The sequence below is a fragment of the Papio anubis genome, chromosome 6, assembly GCF_008728515.1.
Source record: "Papio anubis isolate 15944 chromosome 6, Panubis1.0, whole genome shotgun sequence".
NCBI lineage: Eukaryota > Metazoa > Chordata > Mammalia > Primates > Cercopithecidae > Papio > Papio anubis.
This window is the reverse complement of record NC_044981.1, coordinates 116,875,112-116,900,380: the sequence shown is the minus strand read 5'-3', so window position 1 is coordinate 116,900,380 and position 25,269 is coordinate 116,875,112. Positions and strand designations below refer to the sequence as shown.

The window sequence follows — 25,269 nt, the reverse complement described above, 5'->3', positions numbered from 1 at the left end:
TCATTCTCAGCAAACTATCGCAAGAACAGAAAACCAAACAACGCATGTTCTCACTCATAGGTGGGAACTGAACAATGAGATCACTTGGACTCGGGAAGGGGAACATCACACACCAGGGCCTATCATGGGGAGGGGGAAGGGGGGAGGGATTGCATTGGGAGTTATACCTGATGTAAATGATGAGTTGATGGGTGCTGACGAGTTGATGGCTGCAGCACACCAACATGGCACAAGTAGACATATGTAACAAACCTGCACGTTATACACATGTACCCTAGAACTTAAAGTATAATTAAAAAAAACAAAAAAAGTCAATGGGAAATTATCATAACCCAATCCAGGCAGGGCTGCAAATTGCTGAGACCCTACAAGAATAGAGGTTTGGGTTACTCCATCAGGTAAAGAACAATAACCAGCTAAGATGCTTACTGCAGGCAAAGGGAATACACAACAGGTAGTAGAACAAGGTAGTTATAAATACCAGTTACAACCATGTGGCCAGTTACAGAAACAAGGGCTGTACAATCCCTATTTTGTTAAGAATAGGTTTTTGTGTGTATACACATATATGAAGCAAATATCTTTGTTTTCATTGCTTATCCTTTGTTATGTAACATTATATGTATTGAGCTTGTATTAGTATGAGTACTGTTAATTTTACATTATAGAATTTTAGTTATTGGATATCAGAAAAGGAGTAAACATCATGCAAGAATTTTACCTCCTCTTCTGGGGAAAGGATTCATGAGTTTTTGGTTATGCACAAGATAGCTGTATTGTTATTTAGAGATTAAGTATGATAAAGAGATGTGTATGGGTGCTAAGTTGACAAGGGACGAACTTGTAATGGTTGATTTTGGATGTCAACTTGACTGGATTAAGGGATATCCAGGTAGGTGGTATAGCATTACATATCTTCAGTGCTTCAGTAGGCATTAAGCCCATCCCTCTTCTGCTGAAAGGAAAACAAACTCAGGTGTTTTAACATTTGATTAGAATGATTGGACTGCCCTATGTATGTGTTGAGGGTGTATGTATGAGGGTGTTTCCAGTGGAGATTGGCATTTCGGTCATTGAACTGAGTAGGGATAATCTGCCATCAATGTGAGTAGGCACCATCTGATCAGCTGGGGTCTTGGATAAAACAAAAACATGGAGGAAGGGGGAATTCTTGCTCTCTCTCTCTCTTCTGGAGCTTGGGCACCCTTTATCTTCTGCCCTTGGACATCAGATCTCCCAGTTCTCTGGCTTTGGGACTCCTGGACTCATACCAGCAGTCCCGTAGGCTCTCAGGCCTTAAGCCTCATACTGAGAGTTACACCATCATCTTCCCTTCTTTGGTTGTGAAGTCTTCAAACATGATCCAGGCTACTGGACATCCTGGTCCTCCAGGCTGCTGGATCTCCTGGCTCTCCCGCTTGCAGATGGCCTATCATGCGACTTTTCAACTTCCACAATTGAGTAAGTCAATTTCTGTAGATAGATAGATAGATAGATAGATAGATAGATAGATAGATAGATAGATATCTCTTATCAGTTCTGTCGTTCTGGAGAACCCAGACTAAAACACTAGCTTTACAGTTTGGAAAAAAGAGGCAAAAGATAGTTCTGATTTTGAATTGGCTCTAGTTTTTAACATTCAGGTAGATTAAGTGAAAATTTTCTCAACATTTATGGTAGACTTAAATAGGTATGATTCTTCTTATTCCTATACACATACTCATTTCCACTGTGACTTTGCTGTTCCTTCCATCAAAGGGTATAGAGCCTATTTCTCCACCCCCTGAATCTGGGTTTGGCCACGTGACTGCTTTGGAAAATGGGACATTAATAAATGTGACGAGCAGTGGCTTGGAAAGGGGTTGAACATAGAGGCTTACACTCTTGCTGTTCTTGTTATTCCCTGCAAATAAGCCTGGGCTAGCCTGATGGATGATGAGAGACACATGGTGTAATCATCCCCATAAACCTGGCCAACAGCCTGCCAACTGCCAGATGTGTAAAGTGGTCTTAGATCATCTAACCTCCAGCCGACCCATCAGCTGACCATGGACGTGAGCCAATTAGGAAGACATCAGCCAAGTCAGGCCAACCAGAAATGCTAAGCCAACCAATCATGAGCTAATTATACTGTTGCTTAAACAACAAACTTTTAGGATTTCATGTTATGCAGCAAAAGCTAACTGACACAACACTAAATTATTCAATCATTTTTCATTATCAGATTAACAAACCTCTATTGAATGCCTTCTGTATCAGTCCGTTTTCATGCTGCTGATAAAGACATACCCGAGGCTGAGAAGAAAAATAGGTTTAATGGACTTACAGTTCCACGTGTCTGGGGAAGCCTCACAATCATGACAGAAGGCAAGGAGGGCAAGTCATAACTTACATGGATGGCAACAGGAAAAGAGAGAATTTGTGTGGGGAAAACTCCCATTTTTAAAAGCACCAGATCTCATGAAACATATTCACTATCATGAGAACAGCATGGGAGAGACCCACCCTCATGATTCAATTACCTCCCACTGGGTCCCTCCCATAACATGTAGGAATTGTGGGAGTTAAAATTCAAGATGAGATTTGAGTGAGGACACAGCCAATCCATATCATTCCACTCCTGGTCCCTCCCAAATCTCATGTCCTCATATTTCAAAACCAATCATGCCTTCCCAGCCATCCCACAAAGTCTCAACTCATTTCAGCATTAACTCAAAAGGCCAAAGTCCAAAGCCTCATCTGAGACAAGGCAAGTCTCTTCCACCTATGAGCCAGTAAAATCAAAAGCAAGTTAATCACTTTCTAGCTGAAATGGGGGTACAGACATTGGATAAATACACCCATTGCAAATGGGAGAAACTGGCCAAAACAAAGGGCTACAGACCCCATGCAAGTCCAAAATCAGTGGAGCAGTCAAATCTTAAAGTTCCAAAATGATCTCCTCTGACTCCATGTCTCACATCCAGGTCATGCCGATGCACGAATTGGATTCCCATGGTCTTGGGCAGCTCCACCCATGTGGCTTTGCAGGATATAGTCCCTCTCCTGGCTGCTTTCGTGGGCTGGCATTGTCTATGGCTTTTCCAGGTGCACAGTGCAAGCTGTCAGTGGATCCACCATTCTGGGGTCTGGAGGACGGTGACCCTCTTCTCACAGCTCCACTAAGCAGTGCTTCAGTAGGGACTCTGGGTGGGGTCTCTGATCCCACATTTCCCTTCTGCACTACCTGGCAGAGATTCTCCATGGGGCCCCTGTCCCTGCCGCAAACTTCTGCCTGGCATATCCAGGCGTTTCTGCCTCTGAAATCTAGGCAGAGGTTCCAAACCTCAATTCTCAACTTCTGTGCACCTGCAGGTCAACACCATGTGGAAGCTGCCAAGCCTTGGGGCTTGCACCCTCTGAACCAATGGCGCAAATTGTGCCTTGGCCCCTTTTAGCCATGGCTGGAGTGGCTGGGACACAGGGCACCAAGTCCTTAGGCTGCACAGAGCAAGGGGGCCCTGGGCCCAGCCCCTGAAACCATTTTTTTCCTTCTAGGCCTCCAGCCCTGTGATGGGAGGGGCTGCTGTGAAGACCTCCAACATGCCCTGGGGACATTTTCCCATTGTTTTGGGGATTAATATTCAGCTCCTCATTACTTATCCGAATTTTTGCAGCCAGCTTGAATTTCTCTACAGAAAATGGGATTTTATTTTCTATTACATTATCAGGCTGCACATTTTCCAAACTTTTATGCTCTGCTTCCCTTACAAAACTAAATGCCTTTAACAGCACCCAAGTCACTTCTTGAATGCTTTGCTGCTTAGAAATTTCTTCCACCAGATACCCTAAATCATCTCTCACAAGTTCAAAGTTCCACAAATCTTTAGGCCAGGGGCAAAATGCCACCAGTCTCTTTGCTAAAACATAACAAGAGCCATTTTTCCTCCAGTTCCCAATAAGTTCCTCATCTCCATCTGAGACCACCTCAGTCTGGATTTCATTGTCCATATCATTATCAGCATTTTGGTCAAAGCCATTCTTCAAGTTTCTAGGATGTTCCAAACTTTCCCATATTTTCCTGTCTTCTGAGCCCTCCAAACTGTTCCAACTTCTGCCTGTTACCCATTTCCAAAGTCACTTAACACATTTTTGGATATCTTTTCAGCAGCGTCTCACTCTACTGATACCAATTTACTGTATTAGTCCATTTTCATGCTATTGATAAAGATATATCTGAGACTGGGAAGAAAAATAGGCTTGATGGAGTTACAGTTCCACGTTGCTGGGGAAGCCTCACAATCATGGTGGAAGGCAAGGAGGAGCAAGTCACGTCTTACATGGATGGCAGCAGGCAAAGAGAGGAGCCCATGCAGGGAAACCCTGTTTTTAAAACCATCAGATCTCATGAGACTTATTCACTATCATGAGAACAGCATGGCAAAGACCTGCCCCCATGATTCAATTACCTCCCAGCAGGTCCCTCTCATAACATGTGGGAATTGTGGAGTTACAATTCAAGACAAGATTTGGTGGGAACACAGCCAAACCATATCACTGTATGTTTGTAAGACCCTCAGCTAGGAACAGGGATGCAAAGCTACATAAGAGATGGTTTCTACCTAGATGGCCCCATAATTATAGTATATAGATACCAGCAAATAGGTAATGGCAGTGCAGTATGATTATACTGTAAAATGGTATGATTTTAAAACAAAATATAACAATGTTACTTTTTGACTGTAAGGGGTATTAAAAAGCTAACTCTAGTCAGTTTCTCTGTCAAACAATAAACAAATATATCAACCTATTTGCCTTACATCTGAGAAACAAAATTTCTAAAAATTTGTATTAGAAAAGGGTAGAAATTAAATCTGATGAATTTACCTTTGTTGGGAGCAACTGACCTGATTAATTGGTTTTGAGAGTTCAACAAAAATGCAGTTTTATTACTTTCAAACACACGAACTATTAACCACCACAAGAACTAGCTACGTATTGAAGAACCATTCCCTAATATTTGCATACAAATGGGTTAATGATTTTGGAGATGTTTAAATTTTTACCCAGTATTTGCCTTATGTTGTCAGTTCACTTCAGAAATGTTTTCTTCATAGTAAAAGACAGAAGCATATCAAAAAGATTGAAAATTATTTTTAAAAAAGGACTTTGCATCAATGAATTTTTACTATATTTCTATACAGCATGTTCATGAATCTTCTTTATAACCCATTTCTTTGTAGTTTATTAATGAAAAGTCACTGTCCACATAATACACTGAAATATAAAACAATCTGAATACAAAATGCCAGTTTTGAAATGTGCTAAGGTAACAAAGCACCTCAAGATGTATTGCCATTAATACATCTCAAGGTGTACTGGCCAATTACGAAGATTATATATGTCAAATAAACATATGTATAAGCAATTTATTTAAAAAGTTTAATCATAGATGCAATAACCTATTTGTAAAATTCAGCAAGAGACCCTAATTTCGCAAAGTTTTCAGAGCAACATGCCACACTTGGTTAGTTTGTTTCCTTTTGGTATGGCCCCAAAATGCTTTCCAAAGCAGTAAGAATCAAATATCCTAGACAACATTTTCCAAATTTCCTTACATCTAAATGTCTCTTTTCTTCCTGCATTTGTAAAGTAAAAAAGTGATCCATGTAAGGACATAATTATCTCTCAAATATCCTGGTACACTAATCACTGCCTAAATTTTGAGTACCTGTTTTCTCATCCATAAAATTCAAATTTGAAAGGTTTTATCTCTTGATCTCACTTTAATCTTTTAAATAAAGGGAATAATTATGTAAAAGATAAGCAAACCATCTTTCCTTTCCCCTTATTTAGAAAGGACTTCATTAGAGTTGATCTTTTCTGAATTCAAACTTTGCTTTTTTGGAAATCAGATAAATCCTGTCAAACCCCATTATTAAATTATCTTAAACACCATGAAAGAAGTCACTGATGAGTTGATAAAGGTATAACTAATATTCTCTGCTTCCTAGACCTTATGAGCATCTTAAGTAAGACTACTTAGAGCAACATTTAGATAACCAGTCAAACACCTATCAGAGAAATTATTTCCATCAAAAGTTTGTCCAGAGAATAAGGGCCAATTGCTTTCTTTCTACTGCACTTCTAAACAACCAACTCTGTAAGCTCCAATCACAATCACAACACCAATGTGGCATGTCATGCACAAAACAAACACATTTTAAAATATTTGAATAATTTTTCCTTAGGAAATTTTAAAATTAATAAACCCCATGTCTTTTCAGGTTGGGATGCAAAACATGAAGAAACCTCTTTTGCTTCCAAACACCTAAAAAACTAGTCAAATCTCTACAGGTAAAACTGTTATCAATATAGTAACATAAGCTACCATATCTTCAAGGGATATGGAAGTTTTGCTGAAAATCCTATTATCATCAACATTACTAAGATCCCAACATCCAGCGTTAAAGGACAGATATAAATAGCAACAACATTGATGAGATAGGCAGCACAGAGTCAAAAAGATCAGAAAAGGTTCTATACTACTATAAACAAGAGATTCAATCTTTCATAACATCATATTGATAGGGTTGAAAATATCCCTAAAAATATTTTTGTAGGATTTAATCCAATATTTGTCTACTTCTACTCTTTGATTACCCTATAATCTGAATATGTTCACGACTCTACACAACCACTAAACAAGAGAATGAGATGACTAGGCTAAATGTTACTAATAAACTAAAATTTGTACTGCAATTTACCTTGAACAGAAGAAACACTAGTAAAATGTTAAATACTAGTAAAGACTAATTTAAAGAATACAAGTCCAACAACTACAGTACCCAGTGTATTTTGTCATATGGCTGTAAAATTGAGACAACATATATAGTTTAACCATTAATAAATTACCATTACTCTCAATTTTTGATTACACATATATTTATACAAACACACACAGGTACACACATATATCCACTCCAGTAATGCACCAGAGTGTAGCTGACATGACCCAGGCTTCCCTCTAAGTTCTAACACTTTACTGTGCATTAGAATCACCTGGAGATCTTGTTAAAACAGATTCCTGGGTCCCACCCCAGAGTTCCTGATTCACTAAGTCTGGAGAGAAGCCTAATAATCTGCATTTCTAACAAATTTCTAGGTGTTGATGTTCCTGCTAGTCCAAGGACCACACTTTAGGAACCACTGCTGTAAGATCTGTGAGTCTCAAAATCTAGTAAAAAAGAGTGAGAAAAGGAGAAAAAGGGAAAGGGAGAGGGAGAGAGGGAGAAAGATTAAGCTAACAGGCAGTATTGGGGAAGGAGGCAGAGGAAAAAAGTGAATTCAAATACTTCCCTCCATCCCAATGCTTGCCTTTTACCTTGCTATTTAGCAAAGACTAACGAATCAATGATGACTTCTCAAAGTACAATCTATTAGGCCAACATACAAACCTTTTCATACTTAAGAGGAGAGACAGATGGTTTATATGACTTTTAGAGATATAACCATGCTAGAAACTCTTCCGCCTTTCAGTGAACTTAGGTGGTATTACTTTTGAGACACTGAATGATCAGAGAATGCTAAGTAATGAGTGTCTCATATTTTTAAAAAATTAAGGTTCACTAGTAAAACATGTGTGAGCAATGATAATCAACAACTACCATAACATGCAGAAAATCCACACTACAGAAACGATATGATTGTGTTGGAATTTGTCAAAAAAGTATTAAAATTTTATTTAAATGAACCTTTTTAAGTTATTGAGCCATGTTAAGGGAAAATATTAATTTTATTAGAACTTGAACAAATGTTTCACAAAGAAAACATTTTAACAAAATGGTATGGTGGCATAACAATAACAAAAAAGAGAACAGCAAAATGTGTAAAAGAAATATAAGGTGGAAAATTATTAAATATCTCATAATCCAGTGTAGAAATAAGAAGTCTAAATTTAAAAACAATGAATTTTAAAAAGCATAACTATAAAACAAAAGTTAATGCTTGTGCTATCCTAACCACAGACACATTCTTCAGCAAAACTTTAAAAGGCAGAGTTATATTTTATGGTATTTAATATATTTTTTCTGTTTTTTTCACAGAAATACAGACTGCTTATTCAATCTCACAGTTGAAAAAGAAATTTTAAGCACTGAGAAATAAGTATTCTACTATTTAAAATGACTGATGAGGCAAAACAATTGATTAGTCTTTAATGCTGTATTTTTCAACTGTACTAAGGACTTGACCCAACCAAAACAAATCTTAAGCTTCGGAACTCTCTAATGCCCAAGGAACGCCTCTGCCTGATTGCCATATATGGGAATCAAGAACCTAGTAATCATAGAGCACTCTCAGGGACAAATGTAGGAAGAGAGGACACAACAGAGTTTTCACAATTTTAACAAGCAATCTGTCACCATTTCAGACTACCAAATGCTAAAGACAAATTGTTTAAGTATATATCCCCACCTTTGCAATTTATATCTAAACACTGATATATTCATTTTTTAAGCAGACCACATCAGGTTAATAATGGTATAAATCAATTTGAAAACTATAATAAACTACTTCAAGAATAGGTATATTTTTCCATTATACCTTGACCATTACGCAAAGATGCAATTCTTACTTTCTTGGTAGTGAAGTCTATGGGAAATTAACTTGGAAATGTTTCAAAGAGATTGTCAACCAAAACACGTTTCTACATGATTGTCATTTTAAAAGATAACAAATTTCATGTTTTTAAATGTCTTAAAACAACACAGTTGTAATGTTTATAAACATCAAAAGGCAAAAATTTAATAGTTAAGCCCTTTGCATTCTGAATATTTGAAATTTATACAATATGCCCAATTCAAACTTAAAATGAGGTATATTTTCTTTTAAAACATTAGATATCCAGCAAATATGTAATACCAGGAGCAGTTTCAAATTACAGTATATTCACAGGCTTGCTTTTTGTTTGCTTGTTTTTGCATTGTCCTGTCATATAACACACTGCGATGAGTCTTTGGATGTGGCATCTAACAAAAAAGAAAGCTGCACATGGTCACTCTCTGTGTTGAATTGTAAGTATATGAGATTAAAAACATCTTTGTGGATTATTTTTAAAACATGATAAACTGCATTACCAAACTTTAATTACGATTTTACATATGTAAGTATATATTAGAGATCATCTGTGCATTAACAATTGTATAGGGAAGCACTAAAAAACAAAAACATTATAATGATCTTATGGCAGTGCTTAAGAAATTGAGAATATTTTTATATGAAAAACCGATGCTGTAAAAAAATCTGAGTCAAAGTTTTGCTTTTTGATTGCATGGGTTGCAACCCACAGAAAACAAGGAATAAATTGGTCAGGATATTTTTAGTTTAAGAAGCAAAAATTTAGGAACCAAAATATGCACACCACTGAAAATACTAATTCTTAAAATTATGCGGCTAAAAATTAAATCACCCTGTCCAGCAAGTTCCAAAAATTTCACACATTTCAAACATTAAGGCAACTTTTTCCAACTAAACAGTACTTTATAAAAATAGATGTCACTTCAAAACATTATATACATAGTGACAATAAATTTAGCTAGTTGTAATATTTAATACATTAATAAAGTTTCACATATTACAAAGAAATTACACTAGGTGCTTGCATATATGTGCAAGTAAAATTACAACTTTTAAAGTACAGGTTTTAAAACTGAGCGTAGTGAACGTCCTTCTTTAGTGAGTTCTCGTGTCACACACATACATGGCAAAGGGATTGCTTCCTCTCGTTTCTCGACAACATTGTAACTGCATTTCTTCAAGTGGTCGGCCATGCTTAGGATGTCAGCAAATTTCCATTCATTAACAGAACAAAATGCAGTACTAAATCGCCATACCTACAAGAAAATTCTACTTTAGATTTAAACAAGTCAATCTGTAGAGAATCAAAACACACTTTTTGCTCCTACTGCGTACATTTCTGCTATTGCAGAAGCATCCAATATAAAGTTTCAAATAGCTATAAAATTAAAAATTGGCAAATCCTTTAGGATACAAATATATCTGTCAAATATTTACAAGGTAAATCACTTCTATGACATTATGACTTCAAAAAATTTAAAAACAATAAAAGACAAAACTCAGTATTAAAAATCACACCCCAATCTGGCTTACCAAATGATTTTTATAAAATTAAAACTGCACAAATTCAGAGCCATTTCCTAAAATATTATGTACTGCACACTATTCTTTCATACTCTCCGACTGGCTATCTAGAACTAACCACACTCTGGAGATACAATGCAAGTGTTTTTCCTTTTTTCTCCAGATTTTTCTCTCCCATTCCTATTTATACTATCAGTACTAAAAAATACCTTAGAATAATGTATGCCAAGGTAAGCTTATTTTCCTGCTGTTCACAAGTACTAAAGGTGCTTAATAATATTCAAGTACTTCGATTTGTTCAAAATCGCTCTGAAATTTTATATAAAAATAATATTTGTAAAGTGGATCCTATTTTAGTTCATATCATTGTAAAACATGTTTCCAGGCAAAATATTCACCTGCCATCCCTATTCATGTCTGTAGGTAAAAATATTGGCTTCTTCCCCTTTTGTCCCCCCAACAGCTCTAGGCCCTAAAGCACTGTCAAATTATTAGTCCAGTAAAGACTGTGCCCCATGCCCCTCATCTTTACAAATGAAACATATAGCTACCTGAACATAAGTAACAAGCATGAATGCAGAGCAGGACAGACCTAGATAACAAGCATGAATGGGGCAGGACAGGCCTAGGCATCCCTGCTAAGTGTATCAACAGGCAAATGTTGATACAGGGAACAATTTATAACGCGTTGAACAGCAGATGCTTTAGAACAAGCCTGTCTAACCCGGGGCCCGTGAGCAGCATGTGGTCCAGGACAGCTTTGAATGCAGTCCAACACAAATTCGTAAACTGTCTTAAAACGTTATCTGAATTTTTTTTTTTTTTTTTTTTTTTTTTTTTTAGCTCATCAGCTGTAGTTAGTGTATTTTATGTGTGGCCCAAGACAATTTTTTCTACCAATGTGGCCCAGGGAAGCCAACAAATTGGACACCCCTGCTTTAGAGAGTGCCAGATTTAAGCAAAACCCTCAGCATTTATTGCTTCTCAGGAAAGCAAGGTAATATCTTCTCGGGGTGGCTAGATGTCTTCAAATTTTGTGGGAAACCAATTATTTGTCAACTAGCAATAGAAAGTCCCCATTGTTCAGCACAAGGGTACCCTCTATACTCCTTAGGGTTATGATCAATTACCCTTTATGGAGTAATTTCCCAGGAGTCAGTGAAGGCCTAGTGATAGTATAGATGTCACTAGCCTCCCTTACCATTCCCTATGCTCACAAAACTACAAAGGCATTAGTTTTCTTTAAGCTTTGGCAGGTGAATTAGCTGAAAGATTCAATGGAGACAGGCAGTCTCTCTACTTCCGTACAACTGAGAGTCTGCTGAAGCAAACTTAGGAAAAGCAGGCAAAAGAAAATGTATGACTCCCCCTGCTGATTACAAGATTTCTTAGTAATGGATCCATCTTTCATCCAAGTACGCATCAAGTATTTACTGAGTGCCTACTACATAGTAGCTGCTATGCAAGGGAGTATTTTGGTTCCTTGAGAGTCCCACTTCTCAAGGAATTTACAGTCTAGTGACTGAAACTGATCAATCAATTTCAAAACAGCACAGTGAGTTCTTTAGTAGAGGTATATAATGGAGCACCACAGGAACACAGAGCAGTGCAACTCTCAGAAGGTGTCAGGGTTTGGGTGCCAAGAAGCTATCTTCAGGAGGTAAAACCTGAAGAGTAAGCAGGACACAGCAAGAAAGATGAAGATCAAAAGATGGAGAAACCAGTTTCCTAAGTCAATTAGTTGGCAAGCTTACTTAACCTCTGTTTGTCTGTAAAATGGGGACAGTGGATTATGTAAGTTAATACAAGTACTAATGCACACTGAGTAGCATATTGCAGGTGCTCAAGTGTGAGTATTAGGGATGGCATACTTTAAAGACTTAATGCAAGAAAAAACATTAGGGAACTGTCAGTAAATCAACATGGTTACAGTATAAAATGAAAAGGAAAGTGAAAAGATAAAGATGAGATTACAAAAAGTCTCAAATGTTTTATTAAGGAGCTGGACTCTATCCCGGGGTGATGAACAAATATTAAACACGTTTTTAAGCACTGCAGTGACAGTGTAAGAACTGTATTCAAGAAAATACATATCACATTAGCTCTTGTGTAGAGAATATATTTTAGAAGGGCCCAAATGGAAGTAGGAACCCAGTTAGAAGGAAGCTGCTGTTGTAGTCTAGGAGACTACTAAAGTTGGGAATGAACTTGGGAAATGGCAGTGCAAACAGAGAAGCAAACCTGAGAGGTATGAGAAAGGGAAAATAAACAGGACTTCATGATTATCTGAATAAAAACAAAGGGGGGAGAAAAAGCAGTCAACATAACTCCTAAATTCCTGGTTTAGGAAACTTGGTGATGATGGTGCCACTTTCTCAGACTAAGAGGGGGAGGACTGGAGTAGGCTGGAAATGTTGAGTTTGAGAAAGCTGTAGGGTCATCAAGTGGAAATGTCCAGTAGATGCTTGTGTATAGTGGAGCAAATGGCTAGGATACAGATGTGTGACTAATCTATATAAATGATGGCGAGTTAAATTTGAAGAGTAGGTGAGATTTTCTGCAGGAATGATTATAGAATCCCCAAAAAACATTTCACTCCATATGTCAATACTAGTAGGCAAAGATAAAAAGACCATACTAAGAGTGTCCCATCCCAAAGGGAAGAAAAGATACAAAATCATATGGAAAACAAAAATACACACAAACACAAGTGGTAGAAACTTTCTGCCATCAGAAATTCCCTTTTGGGAAAAAAAAAATCATGAAACAATTTATGTGATCATTTATTGGTCAAAGCCTCAGGGAAACCAAGTGGATGTAGAATTCTGAAAAATCAGTGCAATGAATGAAAGAAAACCTAAAGGTGCTACAAATAAAGCAACCAGTTTGAATGCTGTGCAACTAAATGTAAAGTTTATCACAATTGTTTCCACTTTATAAAATGTAAAAGTTTCATATTGTAAGTGTTCAAAAATAAAAAACACCTTCAATCAAAGATATATGTAATGCCTTCCAGGTCCTACTGAGTAGTGCCAAATAGAAGCTGAGCAAAAGTAGGGTATCACAGAAGGAAAATGGTGTAGCTTGAATTTGCTTAGGTCTGCCTAAATCTCCAGCTCAAGTTTCCAATACAGTATGCATCACTTCTTTGGACTCCACTAAACCAAGTCCCCACCCAAAATATCAAATCCTACTGCCCTACTGTTTTCTCACACGAGCCTGAAGCATTTCCTCATTCATCCATTTATGTTCCTCTGGTCACTTTAATATATGACCATAGTCGTAGTTATAACTTTTTCTCATCTCTCGCTATTTAGGTTATACCTGAAACAACCAAATCCTAAGAACGAAATGGCCATAGAATGGAGAGACAATTACAAGCAGGAAAAAAACCCTCTTCTTACTTCCTCCATTATCTTATGATGCAAATTTTTCAGATGGAGTCCAAATTAGAAGATGGTAAAATGGACCCAAACAAAAAAGAGTTGTTATAGAAAAATTGAGAAACATAAGTGGTCTCTGCCATATTAGATTATAATCTAGTTCTAGTAAACCTATAATTATGGCAAACAATTCTAACTATCCTAGTTCATTATTAATTTCCATTAAAAAAATTCTGTCATCACATTGATTTAGTAAGTTTTAGGGAATGGTCAATTTCTCAACAAGATATTAATTGTATTAATTCAGCAGTATTACGAAAGCCCTCTTTATGTCAAATAAAAGGCTGTAAAGATTACACTAACCTTTTCTTTTATCTGCCATGATGAATTTCCTTCTGGATACTTCCTTTTCCCCCACTGCAGTATGACCATGCCACGAGACTGAAGCAGGCTGCCACACACATCCCTCATTAACTTGGATACACATGAGAGCTGGCATAAACTGAAGCCATCAAGAAAGCCTGCAATATGCTGCAGGACCTCAAAAGGAAGACTACTTAGATGGTCATTATGTAATCCCAACACACAGTTTCTAGCAGGCTCCACTAATACTGTAGATACACATGGCTGAACTCCAAATGACCGCAAATGGCGATCATGTATAATCTTCGCTCCTTGTATTGATGGACAAAATCTACGCTGAGAATAGGTACAACCATAGTAAGCTAAAGGGCACCTCTGTTCCATCCAGCCATTGAGTCCAGCATGAATGTCACCATGCACATTCTTAAAATGGGAAGAAAATTCTTTCCTTCTAAATAACTGTCCACACACAAAGGTAAACATTGAACGCTGCTTGGGTTGGTACCTAGCGACACATTCCAATACTAAATCCAGCCCAAGTGTCTGAAATGGACTTGGATTTGAAAGCTGTGGATTGGCATGATCACAAGCTGAAGCTGAAGCTATCTCCCCAACCATTGTATTTGTAGCTAATATTGCAGACGGAAGTGAAAAAGTCTGAGTCCCAACGTCAATATGATAAATATCAGCCATGCGGCTATCAGATATACCCCGACCTCCTGGAGAATCTCCTAGACAAAACAGCAGCGCTGCTGTGATCAGATCTATTCCTTGGAGGCCCATGGGATCTTCTGCAACTTCCAAATCTGATGTATCTACTGCTTTATCTTCCTTTGGTTTAGACCAACATGAATTAGAAAAAAAATTGAATGAAGGAGCATGACTGAAAGATAAGACATCCACATTCTTCAAGTCCCCTAAGTCTACTTTTTTCCAACACAATTCACCTTCATCCTCATCATCTGGCATGAGGATATGCTGAACCGTGCCATTAGGCAAAGCACTGGATGGTATTATTTCCCTAAGTTGTGCTGCTACCGCAAGTGAGCTGGAAGGTTTTGAAGTGCCATCTGATGCCACACGGTCTCCATTTGTTAAGTTACTTTGTTTTGAATCACCATGTATATTCTGATTCTGGTCTATGACCTGGGTACATATATTTTCCAAAGGAAAGCCATTACAAAGAGCTGAAGTGTCATAAGAACTTGTATTCAAGTCACATAATAAATCACTTGAACCATTTTGTTCAGACTGGGCATTCTGATCTGTGTCATTGTAGTCAATTCCACCTACTGCTCCTATCTCCTCCTCATAAAGATGATCTTGGTCTTTCAAGTTTTGATCCTCTAAGCTTTCTCTCGCATTTTGCTCTTCATCCATGTCATTTGGGATACTTGTATTTAACATGCCAATGTCTCTTGTAGCAGTATTCAGGATATCCAAAGCAGCAGCCAAACTTCTGGTTGTTTCTACAGTAGCTTGATAAAGTGCACCATAAGATTCTTCATCAACAGACACCAAACCATTAGTATGTGGTATTTCTGGGACACTTGATTTAACTGAGATTTGTTCTCTAGGTTTGGATACTTTATCAGTTGCTTTTGACATCATGGTGGCTACTTTGAGGGATTCTAAGAGCATCCTTTGGTCTTGAAGGGCCAAGGCCATATCCAATTGTGCCACTTCATCAACATCTCTGCTTAAATTTTCATATGATTTCCGGTCTGCATAACTAACTGGCCATCGATTCCATTCCATAGTACAGCACACCACACTTGCAGGACACATTTCCAGATGTTCAGCAACTTTATTTCGGGCCATGGTAAACGGACATCCAAAGTCACTATTTAAGCAAGGCACTCGTTCAAATGGGCATAAAAGTCGATGCTCTTCAGCTTTACAAGAATGGAAAACTGCACCACAAACCAATGGACAACCAATCAAATCACAGGAAATCCCAGGCTCTGGTCTAGTCATGCACCGTCTACTGACACAATTCACACAATGGGAATGCTGCAGCTGCTCCTCCATAATGGCTAGCACAGCTCTGGTTGATGAAATGGAAAAAGATAAGAAGTTAGCCAAAAAATTGTTGATTTTTCAAAATTGTTTAACAATTAAATCACTAATGTATCTAATATCTTGGTTTATTTTAGGATGACATATATAAAATAAACATATTTAACCAGTTAATTTTACATATAATCAATGTCTTGAAAGGACGTAAGCACTTATATTCTAGTAACAATTCAATACTATAGAATGTCATAAGGGCTCATTTTTATATACCATATAACAATATGTCTAAAAGCGCAAAAGTTTCAAAATATATGATTTAAATTCTAATACTGTATACTATATAATGCTAAAAACAAGTTAATGTGCATTTTAGATTTCAGAGTGTTTTCACTTTTATCTTTCTAATTTCAACTAAACTGATTTTGATTGTACCCCACATTGCAGAGACTTCATATTACTAAAAAAGAACAGTATGAATTTCATGAATGTATTTAAAACTTTATTAGAAGTTTTCTTTTCATTCCTTCTAAATGAATTCATTTAAGATTTCATCTATTGATCCCTCCTTCTATATATGCCTTAATAAATTCCGCAACAAATTAAGTCTTAATTAGAACATACAAGGAATTTATCCAGAAAATAAAAGTTTTAGCTCAAGCTCTGTGGCTGTGGGCCAATCACTTACTTTTGAGGGTCACATTCATTCACTAAATGCCTATTTATTGTTTATCATGGATCAGGCACTGTGTTCGGTGTGGCAATATGAAGATTAGCAAGTCACGGTGCCTCCTCTCAAAAAGCTACAGCAAGATGTCAAAGACAGTAAAAAGTGTATGTCGTTTTTATGTGGTCCATATGATAGAAGTAAAATGGTACCAATAGAGAAGATAATAATCAATATGAGTAGGGATTAGAGAATAATTCACAGTAGTCTTGAAAGAGAGGTCTTAAGTACGGGAGGGTAAACTGGTAAAAACGAGAGGAATTCAGTGCTGAAGTAATAGCAAATGCAAATACCAAAAAGCATGAATTAGCAAAACCTCAAGTTCCCTAGTATTGTTGGATCACAGGGAAAAATGCAAGGTATCTGTAAAAGATGAGGCCAGAAAGGAATAAGGCAAATCATAATGAGTGCTTCATGCTGCTCTAAAGAGTTCACACTTTTACAACTGGAAGTCACTGAGAATTGTAAGCAGAGAAATAGTTCTATAAAATAACATGAATGGATTAAGTCTTTCCTGCTTTAAAATTTGCACTGTAACTTTTATAAAGAAAAGTTTTACATCAAAAATAAAAGTCTAACCATAATATATTGACTTAATTATAATTAATGAGTCTATTCAATGTATTTTTAGTATAATCAACTTCTTTACTGGCGTGTTTCCTATTAGCAATAAAAACTTAAAAGATTATTTAACCTCTAAAAACTGAAATAATAGTCATGGTGTCTCAAACCTGTAATCCCAGCACTGTGGGAGGCCAAGATAGGAGGGTCGTTTGAGGCCTAGAATTCAAGACCAGCCTGGACAACATAGTAAGACCCTCTCTCTACAAAACAAAAACAAAAAAATTAGCCAGGCATAGTGACATGTACCTATAATCCCAGCTACTTGGGAAGCCAAGGCAGGAGGCTCAATTGAGCCCAGGAGATTAATGCTGCAGTAAGCCATGATTGTGCACCCCCGCATTCCAGCCTGGGTGACACAGTGAAACTGTCTCAAAAAGTGATAATAATAATTGAAATAATAACATAATATCTGCCCTTTGCCACCATTTTTTTTTCTTATCCAGTCAAGCTTTCTAAAGAAAAATACCACCAAAAACCTTCTAATCTCCTATATGTCCTTTAACTCTCTATTCTGGCTCTATTTTTACTACCCCTATTAAAACTGCTCTGCTGAGAACCTCAATACTAAATCTGGAGGGCATATTTTTCCAGACCCCATCTTCCGTGGCCACTGTATCGTGATGATGACTAATCTCTTATTTTGGGACTATTACATCCTCTTACTTTTCATGATATCACTCCAGTCTTTCTCCTACCCTTAGTTTTCTTAACTATTCCTCAATAATAATTACTTAAATATTGCATTTCTTCAGGGCTTGTGTCATTTTTTGCTTATTCTGTACATTCTCCCTGGGTGCTTTCATTTTCTCCAAAAGTTTCAATTACCACACATATGCTGAAAATCCATCTATACATCCTGCCCAGATTCCTCTTTCAAACTCCTCTTCACTCTCTACAATGGATTACTTATGATATATTTCTACTTGTATATGGCACGGGCAACTCAGTTCAACATTTCCAAAATCAAATTGCATTGCAGTAGACAAGAATTTTCTGGACTGGAAGGTGATTCTTACCCTGTTTTCTTCACCTCAGTGCATAAGACATTGTTAACCCTATGACATATTTTTCCATAAAATCTATCTTGGCTCCAGGTAACTAATTAATCACTCCTCAATTGCTATTATCTTTTTCTCCAGTTGAGGCATGAGTTTTCTCAAACTAGAAGAACAAAAGTGTACCTGAATCATCATCAACAGAGTTTTTCTTGATTCAGTAACAAAGTTCCAAATTGATATTATGGTGTTCAATGATGTCAAAGAAAAGACAAGGTACATACTCAACACCAAAACTGTATTTTTAAATTGTGTTAAAAATTACAAATTATGAGTTGAATATTTTTAAATGTTTATCTTCATAAATTTTAAAGATAAGTATAGAACTATAAAAATAGACATACTAAAATAGTCATATAGAAAAAGACTAGTGACAAACATTTGTAAATTAACCAGACATTTAAAGAGAAACTTTATTAAGAATTACAACAAATCTTACTGAGTGATTAGATTGTGAAACAGTTGTAGCTTTCTTATTTTGCAAGAACTAGACTGAGCTGATCTCACATGCTGAAGGTTACAAGCTTGACTGTTACTAAGGGAGAAACCTAAAAATACAAGCAGTTTCAACAGAAGTAACCAGTGCTCTCAGAACTTTTAGGGACACTTTATGTTACTGTACACACCATCACATGACACCACCAGGGAAAACACATCTTAAAAATATCACTTAATTCAAAAGCGCTTAAAATAGCGACTGCTTGAAACAGGGTCTGAGTTAAAAGCAAAAACAGCCATAATTTTCAAAGGTAGAAGGAAAGTAGTCAAGCTTCAAATAAATAGTCTCTTTTACACTATCCATCCCCCTTTGAATAAGGTTTTAAAAAAGCATTCATAGCAACAAGTTCATAACATTTATTATTTTCTGAAGTAGACTTAGAAGGAAGAGAGAACAGTAATTATGTGCCTATTTTATCCTTCTTTACACGTCTTTGTAACAACCTGGAGGAAACTGAGGTTCAGAATGAGTAAGTGATTTGCCAAGGTCATCTACCTAGTAAGTGGCAGAGCTAGGACTATACGTTTTAGCTCCATGTCCGATCAACATCCATGGACAATAACAGGTATGTTTACTTATAAAAGTTTAAAAACATAAGGCGGCACTTCTGTAACTGGTGATCCAATGTTAAGACATTATGTGAGTAATGGAGATTACACAACTTTGTTTGTAGTTTATCCCAGTACTTAATCACTCCTGTGGTCAAGAAAGTCTTTTGGTCTCTTCCAATTTTAATAGCATTTTACTCTGCTTTGAATATATATGTTTTAAATTATTTGAAGAATAATTTACATAGATAATGCTCAGTATAAGTGTACAGAACATTACATTACTAAATTTAACAATTCTTAAAATAGCCATACAAATGAGGAATGAATTTCAATTCCATTTTCCTATTAACTATATTAAGAAAAAAATTAAGAAAATACAGTAGTCAATACTAAGAGTATTCTGAGTATTGAATTTAAAACTCCCCTAGATTCATCCTCCACCTAATCAAGACCACTAGATCAAATTAAACGTGCCTTTATAAAGTATTTTGCAACTGCCTGTAAATCCTGTAGAACAGGTTTAAAAACATCAATCTCTTATTTATCAGTTACACAGCAGGCACAGTAGAAAACAACTAACATCTCTAATAATTTACACTTGAATTTAAATTATTGGAAAAGTTTCGCTGGACCTGAAAATATTAGTAAATCATCAAATGTTTTCAATTCTTTCAATTTTCTCTAAGAGAAGTTCTTTGCCAACTCATACTCAGTGGCTGACAAGCAATTCATAAAAATAGTTCTAAGACATGGCATTTTCCCATATAATGAAATGAGATCTTGTCATTAAAGGCATAAATACATTGACCTCAAAAAAGTATTTTTAAAAATTCATTAAAATACATAAGGAGGTAAGTAAATATAAAGAAGTGCAAATTAGCATGATTTTAAAACATAAGAGTCATCCAATGTATTCAAAATAACCTGCTGCTTCAAGGCTGTTCCTAATGTCTGCCTTTACCTCTAACACACAGACAGATACACATATCTTTTCCTCCACACACACCCCTACTGCCTCAACCCTAAATCTCCGCTTATGTGTTCCTTTTCCACATACTCCAAAGACAAGGTATGGATCCCCTATTGTGTGTACCCATTACACACTGCCTTTTTCCCTGGTAATACTAGTGACTACTCTAAGTAAGTCATCGTTTTGTTTAATATCTATTTCCACAGGAAAACTATAAGCTCCATGAAAGTCAGAATCATCTCTGTCTCATTCATTCTTATGTTCCCTACATTCAAAATTCTGCCTCAATTAGAGACTCATTTGTGTTAAATACACGAAGAATTATAAGGAAATAATGAAATGGACAAATCAGAGTCTTCATTTCATGGAAAACTACATATTCCACATAAAAATACCTTACAGATCTGGCATCAATCAAACTGAATCAAAATTACTTCACTGTACTGGCCATAAAAAGTCAATGGTGCTCAAACATATGTTGAGCACATAAGTAATATGTTTCAGGCATTATATATGGAGTTAGACAAATCATCTATCAAAAAAGCAAATCAGAGAAAGTTAGTTTCAACCTTCCATTGTTTTAAAATCTTAAATAATAATAATATGAGAAACACAGGAAGAAGCATTTACCTTATATATTTCTACTATTTTAATTCCCTAATCAAACCTGCAGACAAATTACTGGAAAAAAAAAAAATGAATACAGAAGCACTGGGTTCAAAAAGACAGGAAGAGATTAAGGTCTATACATGCAAAGGTGCCTGAATAGAGAGTGAGAAAAAGAAGTTCAAAATAGGAAGTGCTATCAGCCTACAGCTTAGTATTACAATTAACATGGTATTAAATAAAATATACTTAAAACAGTAATATACTGTTCCAATGTAAGGCTGATATAAAACTATAGACAGATTTGTTCAATTAATTAACCATTATTACAAGTTAAGTCCACAAATGAAATTTCAAATTTAGCAATCACTTATCAGCTCTTCCAGTGCAAATCTCATCCCTTGTAAAGTCCAGAGGTACTAGTGCATAGTACCTCTACTGACTGATCTGTTTATCAGGCGCACTCAGCTTTAAAAAATGATAATAAATCTACACCTCAGTTAGGCATCTTATCTTACTGTTCAAAAAGAGGTGGGTTTGGGGGGCATTGGTTAGACAAAATTAAAAAGACATCCTTAAATTACCAACTCAAAGCACTAGCTTTCAATCCCAAATGGCTAAATGGATTACAATGTATACATTCTTTTATTAAACTTTCGTTTTCATTTATAAAATGGATGACCTAATTATATGGATTTTTTTTACGTTTTATTGTTCCAGATATATCAAAACATATATTCTTCATTTCTAAATATGGTCATGGTCATGAGTAGCATATTCTAAAGCGATATCTATTTGCAATGTTCTCCACTAAATAAGCAAATGAAACGATCACAGACTTACATAGGAAATTGAAATAGTATTAATAAATACTTAATACTCAGACTAGAACCTATTTGAGTTGATACTCAGATAAAAATAATCCACCCAAATGGCAGAACTCAGTTTATTAAAACAGGTAACATGACATGGGGGAATGGGCTTCCAAGGAGTCTCAGCTTAGTGACCTTGAGGCAGTTACTTTACTCTGGAAACAACCTAGAACTTTAAAAAGGTTGTTTACAATTATGTGTATGTCCAATAGGATATAAACATGTAGTTCTCAGAAACCAGATGTACTTCGATTTGCACAACAGCCACACTTACATACACAAAAATTGTATGTGTAATTATTTTTATGAGATCATTAATTAAATGCAATCATACGAAGAACTACCTAGTAATAACATTATCCATTCTTTAAAAAAAAGATTTTCATAGACTGGGTTTTAACTGATCCGCCTGTCTGCATCTAACATCTATCTACCTAAAATATAGAAGCAACTTGTTTAAGGCCAATCTCCTCTATTTCATCACACTGAATTTGAATTTAATTTATATTTTATACAGCCTTTGACTCAATTGTTTTATGTCAAAAAATTCTACAAATACAATGACATTCCATAGTACGTACTAACTCCTTTTATCAAATAAGCAGTCTTAGGAACTGAATTAAAAGAGTTATCCAAAATCATACGGAATAGCATAGGGCTTACCCATTAAAATATTCACATCTTAGAAACATGTTATATCAAACAGTAAGCATTAACTAATGCCTATTTTGGTGACCTTAAGGTACCTCTCTATACACGCTATCATTACCTATATAATATTGCTTTTTAATGATATATTAGGACACTTTTTAGAAGAAGTCTCCCAATGCTAGACCGGGAGAAATACTGGATTGAAATTAAATACCTAGTACACTTAGTATACATTAAAGTGTGCCTATATTGGAAACCTCAGTTCTCTTATAGCATTCACGAAACTCCACTATTTCCAGAATTTAAAAAAAAAAAAAAAAAAAAAAGTTACGTCACGGCACTAAAGTGCTAGGTAAAAACAAATAGCAAAACACCATGTTACCCCCAATTAAACTTCTGTGATGAGAAACAGTGACTAAGCATTAAGAAGAGTGATTCAGCGGAAACCGCATATTGAAATCTAACCCTCTGAAAAACCCTAAAGGTTTATTTTATGCTACTCTTTTCCTTTTGCCATGTCAACAACTGGACTGCTTTGGAAAACCTTAGTATGAGCAAACGCAAAACCTGTTAATATAATTTGCATAGGTCTCTAAAGAACAAACAGTATTGAAATTGAGCAAATGGAAATTTAAAAAGTTTGGGATTTTGTATTAAAAGAGTTTTAACTTAATCTACACCGATATCATAATGCCCATAAATAACTTCATCTTGGATAAGAGTCAACGAAGTAATCATGCAATAAAAGGTCAATTCGTTCCCAAGCATCTTTTATTTGGGACTTACGACAGGGCTCAAAAAAAAAAAAAAAAAAAAAAAAAAACAAGAGAAAGGGAGAGGGAAATGGAGTACTAGGATCATGGTAAATACATACTGTTCTGCCTCTTTGCCTCTATACTCCCAAATACACACGTTAAAAACATATTGGCAGATTACTCTGAATTCAGCACGCGCTCTATAAACCCCTTCCAAGCAAAGCACTTCCAAGGTGCAGGTCGTGGAACAACACAAATAACCTCAGGTCTGCAAAATAAGGAAGTTTCCCTTTAATAATGACCGAGGCTAAGGGTAAGATCCTCTCACTTCCATGAATGGAAAAGTTACCAACTTTGCTCATCCCGTGCAGACAGTGGATGATGCCTCCCTAATCTTACTTTAACCCATTTGTCCCCAAAGAACCCAAGTTTCTAAAAGCCAGACTCAACAAGAAGCTTAGGGTTCCCTAAGTTTAACTCCTCCTTCGTCCCTTCCCAATACACAGACACACAAACTGGGGGGAACACGGAGGTCGGTACCCTCGGGGCTTGAGTCGCCATTTGCTGACCTCAACGGCTGGCCCGGCATGCTGCCGGGCGCGGACACCAGCGCCACGGACGCCTTCTCAGCGCGACCGGACGGCCGACCCGGGACGCGCAAGGACCGGGGTCAGCCGCCTTTCCTCCACTCCAGGCCGGGCCCGTCAACCCCACGGTCGCCAGCGCCAGCGCCTTGATCCCGGCTGCCGGCCTCTAACTGCCCAGCCGCCGCCTCGGTCCCCGCCGCAGGGCGGACGGCGCCGGCCTCCCCTGCCGGCCTCCCGACACTCACCGGCCAGCGCGGCCGAACCGCGGCCCAGGCCCTAGCTGCCCTGGACGTCGTGCCCAGCTGCTCCGCTCTGTCCCGGCGACGCTCAGTGCCCCACACAGCCGTCTGGACCGCCTCCTCCACCCCTCTTCCCCAGCCGGGCCGCCGCCTTTTCTCTTCTCCAGCCGGCCTACCCCAGAGGCAGCCGCCCTCCTGGCGCGCCCCGCCCCGCCGCGCCCCGCCGCGCCCCGCCCACCCGGCCCGGCCTCTGCCGGCAGCTGGGCGGGGACGCGCCCGCAGGCCCGGCGGGGACGCGCACGCTGCCCTCTGACCCGGCAGCCACGTGGCTAGAGTAGGGTCTGGAGAGAGCTCCTGCTGTGGCGAGTCCTGTCGTTGGATTCCCGCGGCGCCCCGTGAGGCTCCGCCCTGGCGGTGCTACCAAACCCTGTTCGATTTTAGAATCTTACATTCCTAGAGGGAATCCTAGACCCCTCATTTTACAATTGAGGAAACAGGCCCCAGTAGCATGACTTGTTCCCGCCGCTAGTTGAAGGAGAAGCAGCCCCGATGCCTTGACTCCGGGGCACTGCTTTCCCTTTGGCTCATTTTTGGAGGAAATGGGTCAGCCCTTGGTCGACCTTTGGTGATTGCCGCCACAGGCCTTACCGCCGGCTAACTCAGCGTGCCCAAGTCCCATGACTTAGTGCCAGGAGGGTGCTGTGACCCGTTATCCCCTGTCGGGTTTTATGTCCCCCGGGACGGAACGCAGCCCTGGATCCCGGCGGGCGGCAGAGCCTCTCTGGAGCTCAGACGGGACAGCCCACCAGGGGCTGCTTCTGTGAGAGGCTGAGGCGTCATTCCGGGAAGGTAATTAGCTGGGCAGGGGGCTTGAAGCCGCTTTTGCAATGTACCTTACCTATGACTGAGGAGTAAAGAAATCCCACAGGGCTATATCAAAGAATGGATGTCCACGCCCCAGCTGCCACCACCAAGCCTTGGTCTACGGCCGAGGGACAGTGATTCCGAGCTCTGGGTGGTGGGAGCCGCTCACGCGCCCCCGCCCCTCTGTCGGGGACTCCTGCCCACCCCTATGGCAAGAGAATTACAACAAAGGGAAGATGGCTGTAATCCTGGCAGCGGGGATTGGGGCACAGCCAGGAAAACACTGTTGTCATCCTTTTTGTGGCTGCTTCTTTACCCCCTGCTGTTGTGCTTTGGGAAAGAGAGCTCACACATAACTTGCTATCCT

The 25,269-nt window shown here is 38.0% G+C and overlaps 2 protein-coding genes across 2 annotated transcripts; both read right to left on the bottom strand.

The window, feature by feature from the left end:
* Positions 1–238: 238 nt before the first annotated feature.
* On the bottom strand, positions 239–4,338 carry LOC101007185. The gene has a single exon (XM_003898080.5). It carries the CDS (start codon positions 3,988–3,990, stop codon positions 3,334–3,336), a length of 657 nt encoding a protein of 218 aa, XP_003898129.2. The 5' UTR covers positions 3,991–4,338; the 3' UTR covers positions 239–3,333.
* Positions 4,339–7,696: 3,358 nt separating this feature from the next.
* Positions 7,697–24,237, bottom strand: FBXO30 (F-box protein 30). Its single transcript, XM_003898079.5, has 3 exons — positions 24,045–24,237; positions 13,887–15,933; positions 7,697–9,872 (listed from the first exon to the last, which is right to left on the bottom strand). The coding sequence occupies exons 2-3, from the start codon at positions 15,915–15,917 to the stop codon at positions 9,669–9,671; spliced, it is 2,235 nt and encodes a 744-aa protein (XP_003898128.1). The 5' UTR covers positions 15,918–15,933; positions 24,045–24,237; the 3' UTR covers positions 7,697–9,668.
* Positions 24,238–25,269: the final 1,032 nt, after the last annotated feature.

Coding starts and splice junctions, on each gene's coding strand:
- LOC101007185 (XM_003898080.5), bottom strand. CDS start 3,990: ATGGACAATGAAATCCAGACTGAGGTGGTCTCAGATGGAGATGAGGAA.
- FBXO30 (XM_003898079.5), bottom strand. CDS start 15,917: ATGGAGGAGCAGCTGCAGCATTCCCATTGTGTGAATTGTGTCAGTAGA. Junction 9,873..13,886: donor CATGGCAGATAAAAGAAAAG/GTTAGTGTAATC, acceptor ATTTTCTTGTAG/GTATGGCGATTTAGTACTGC.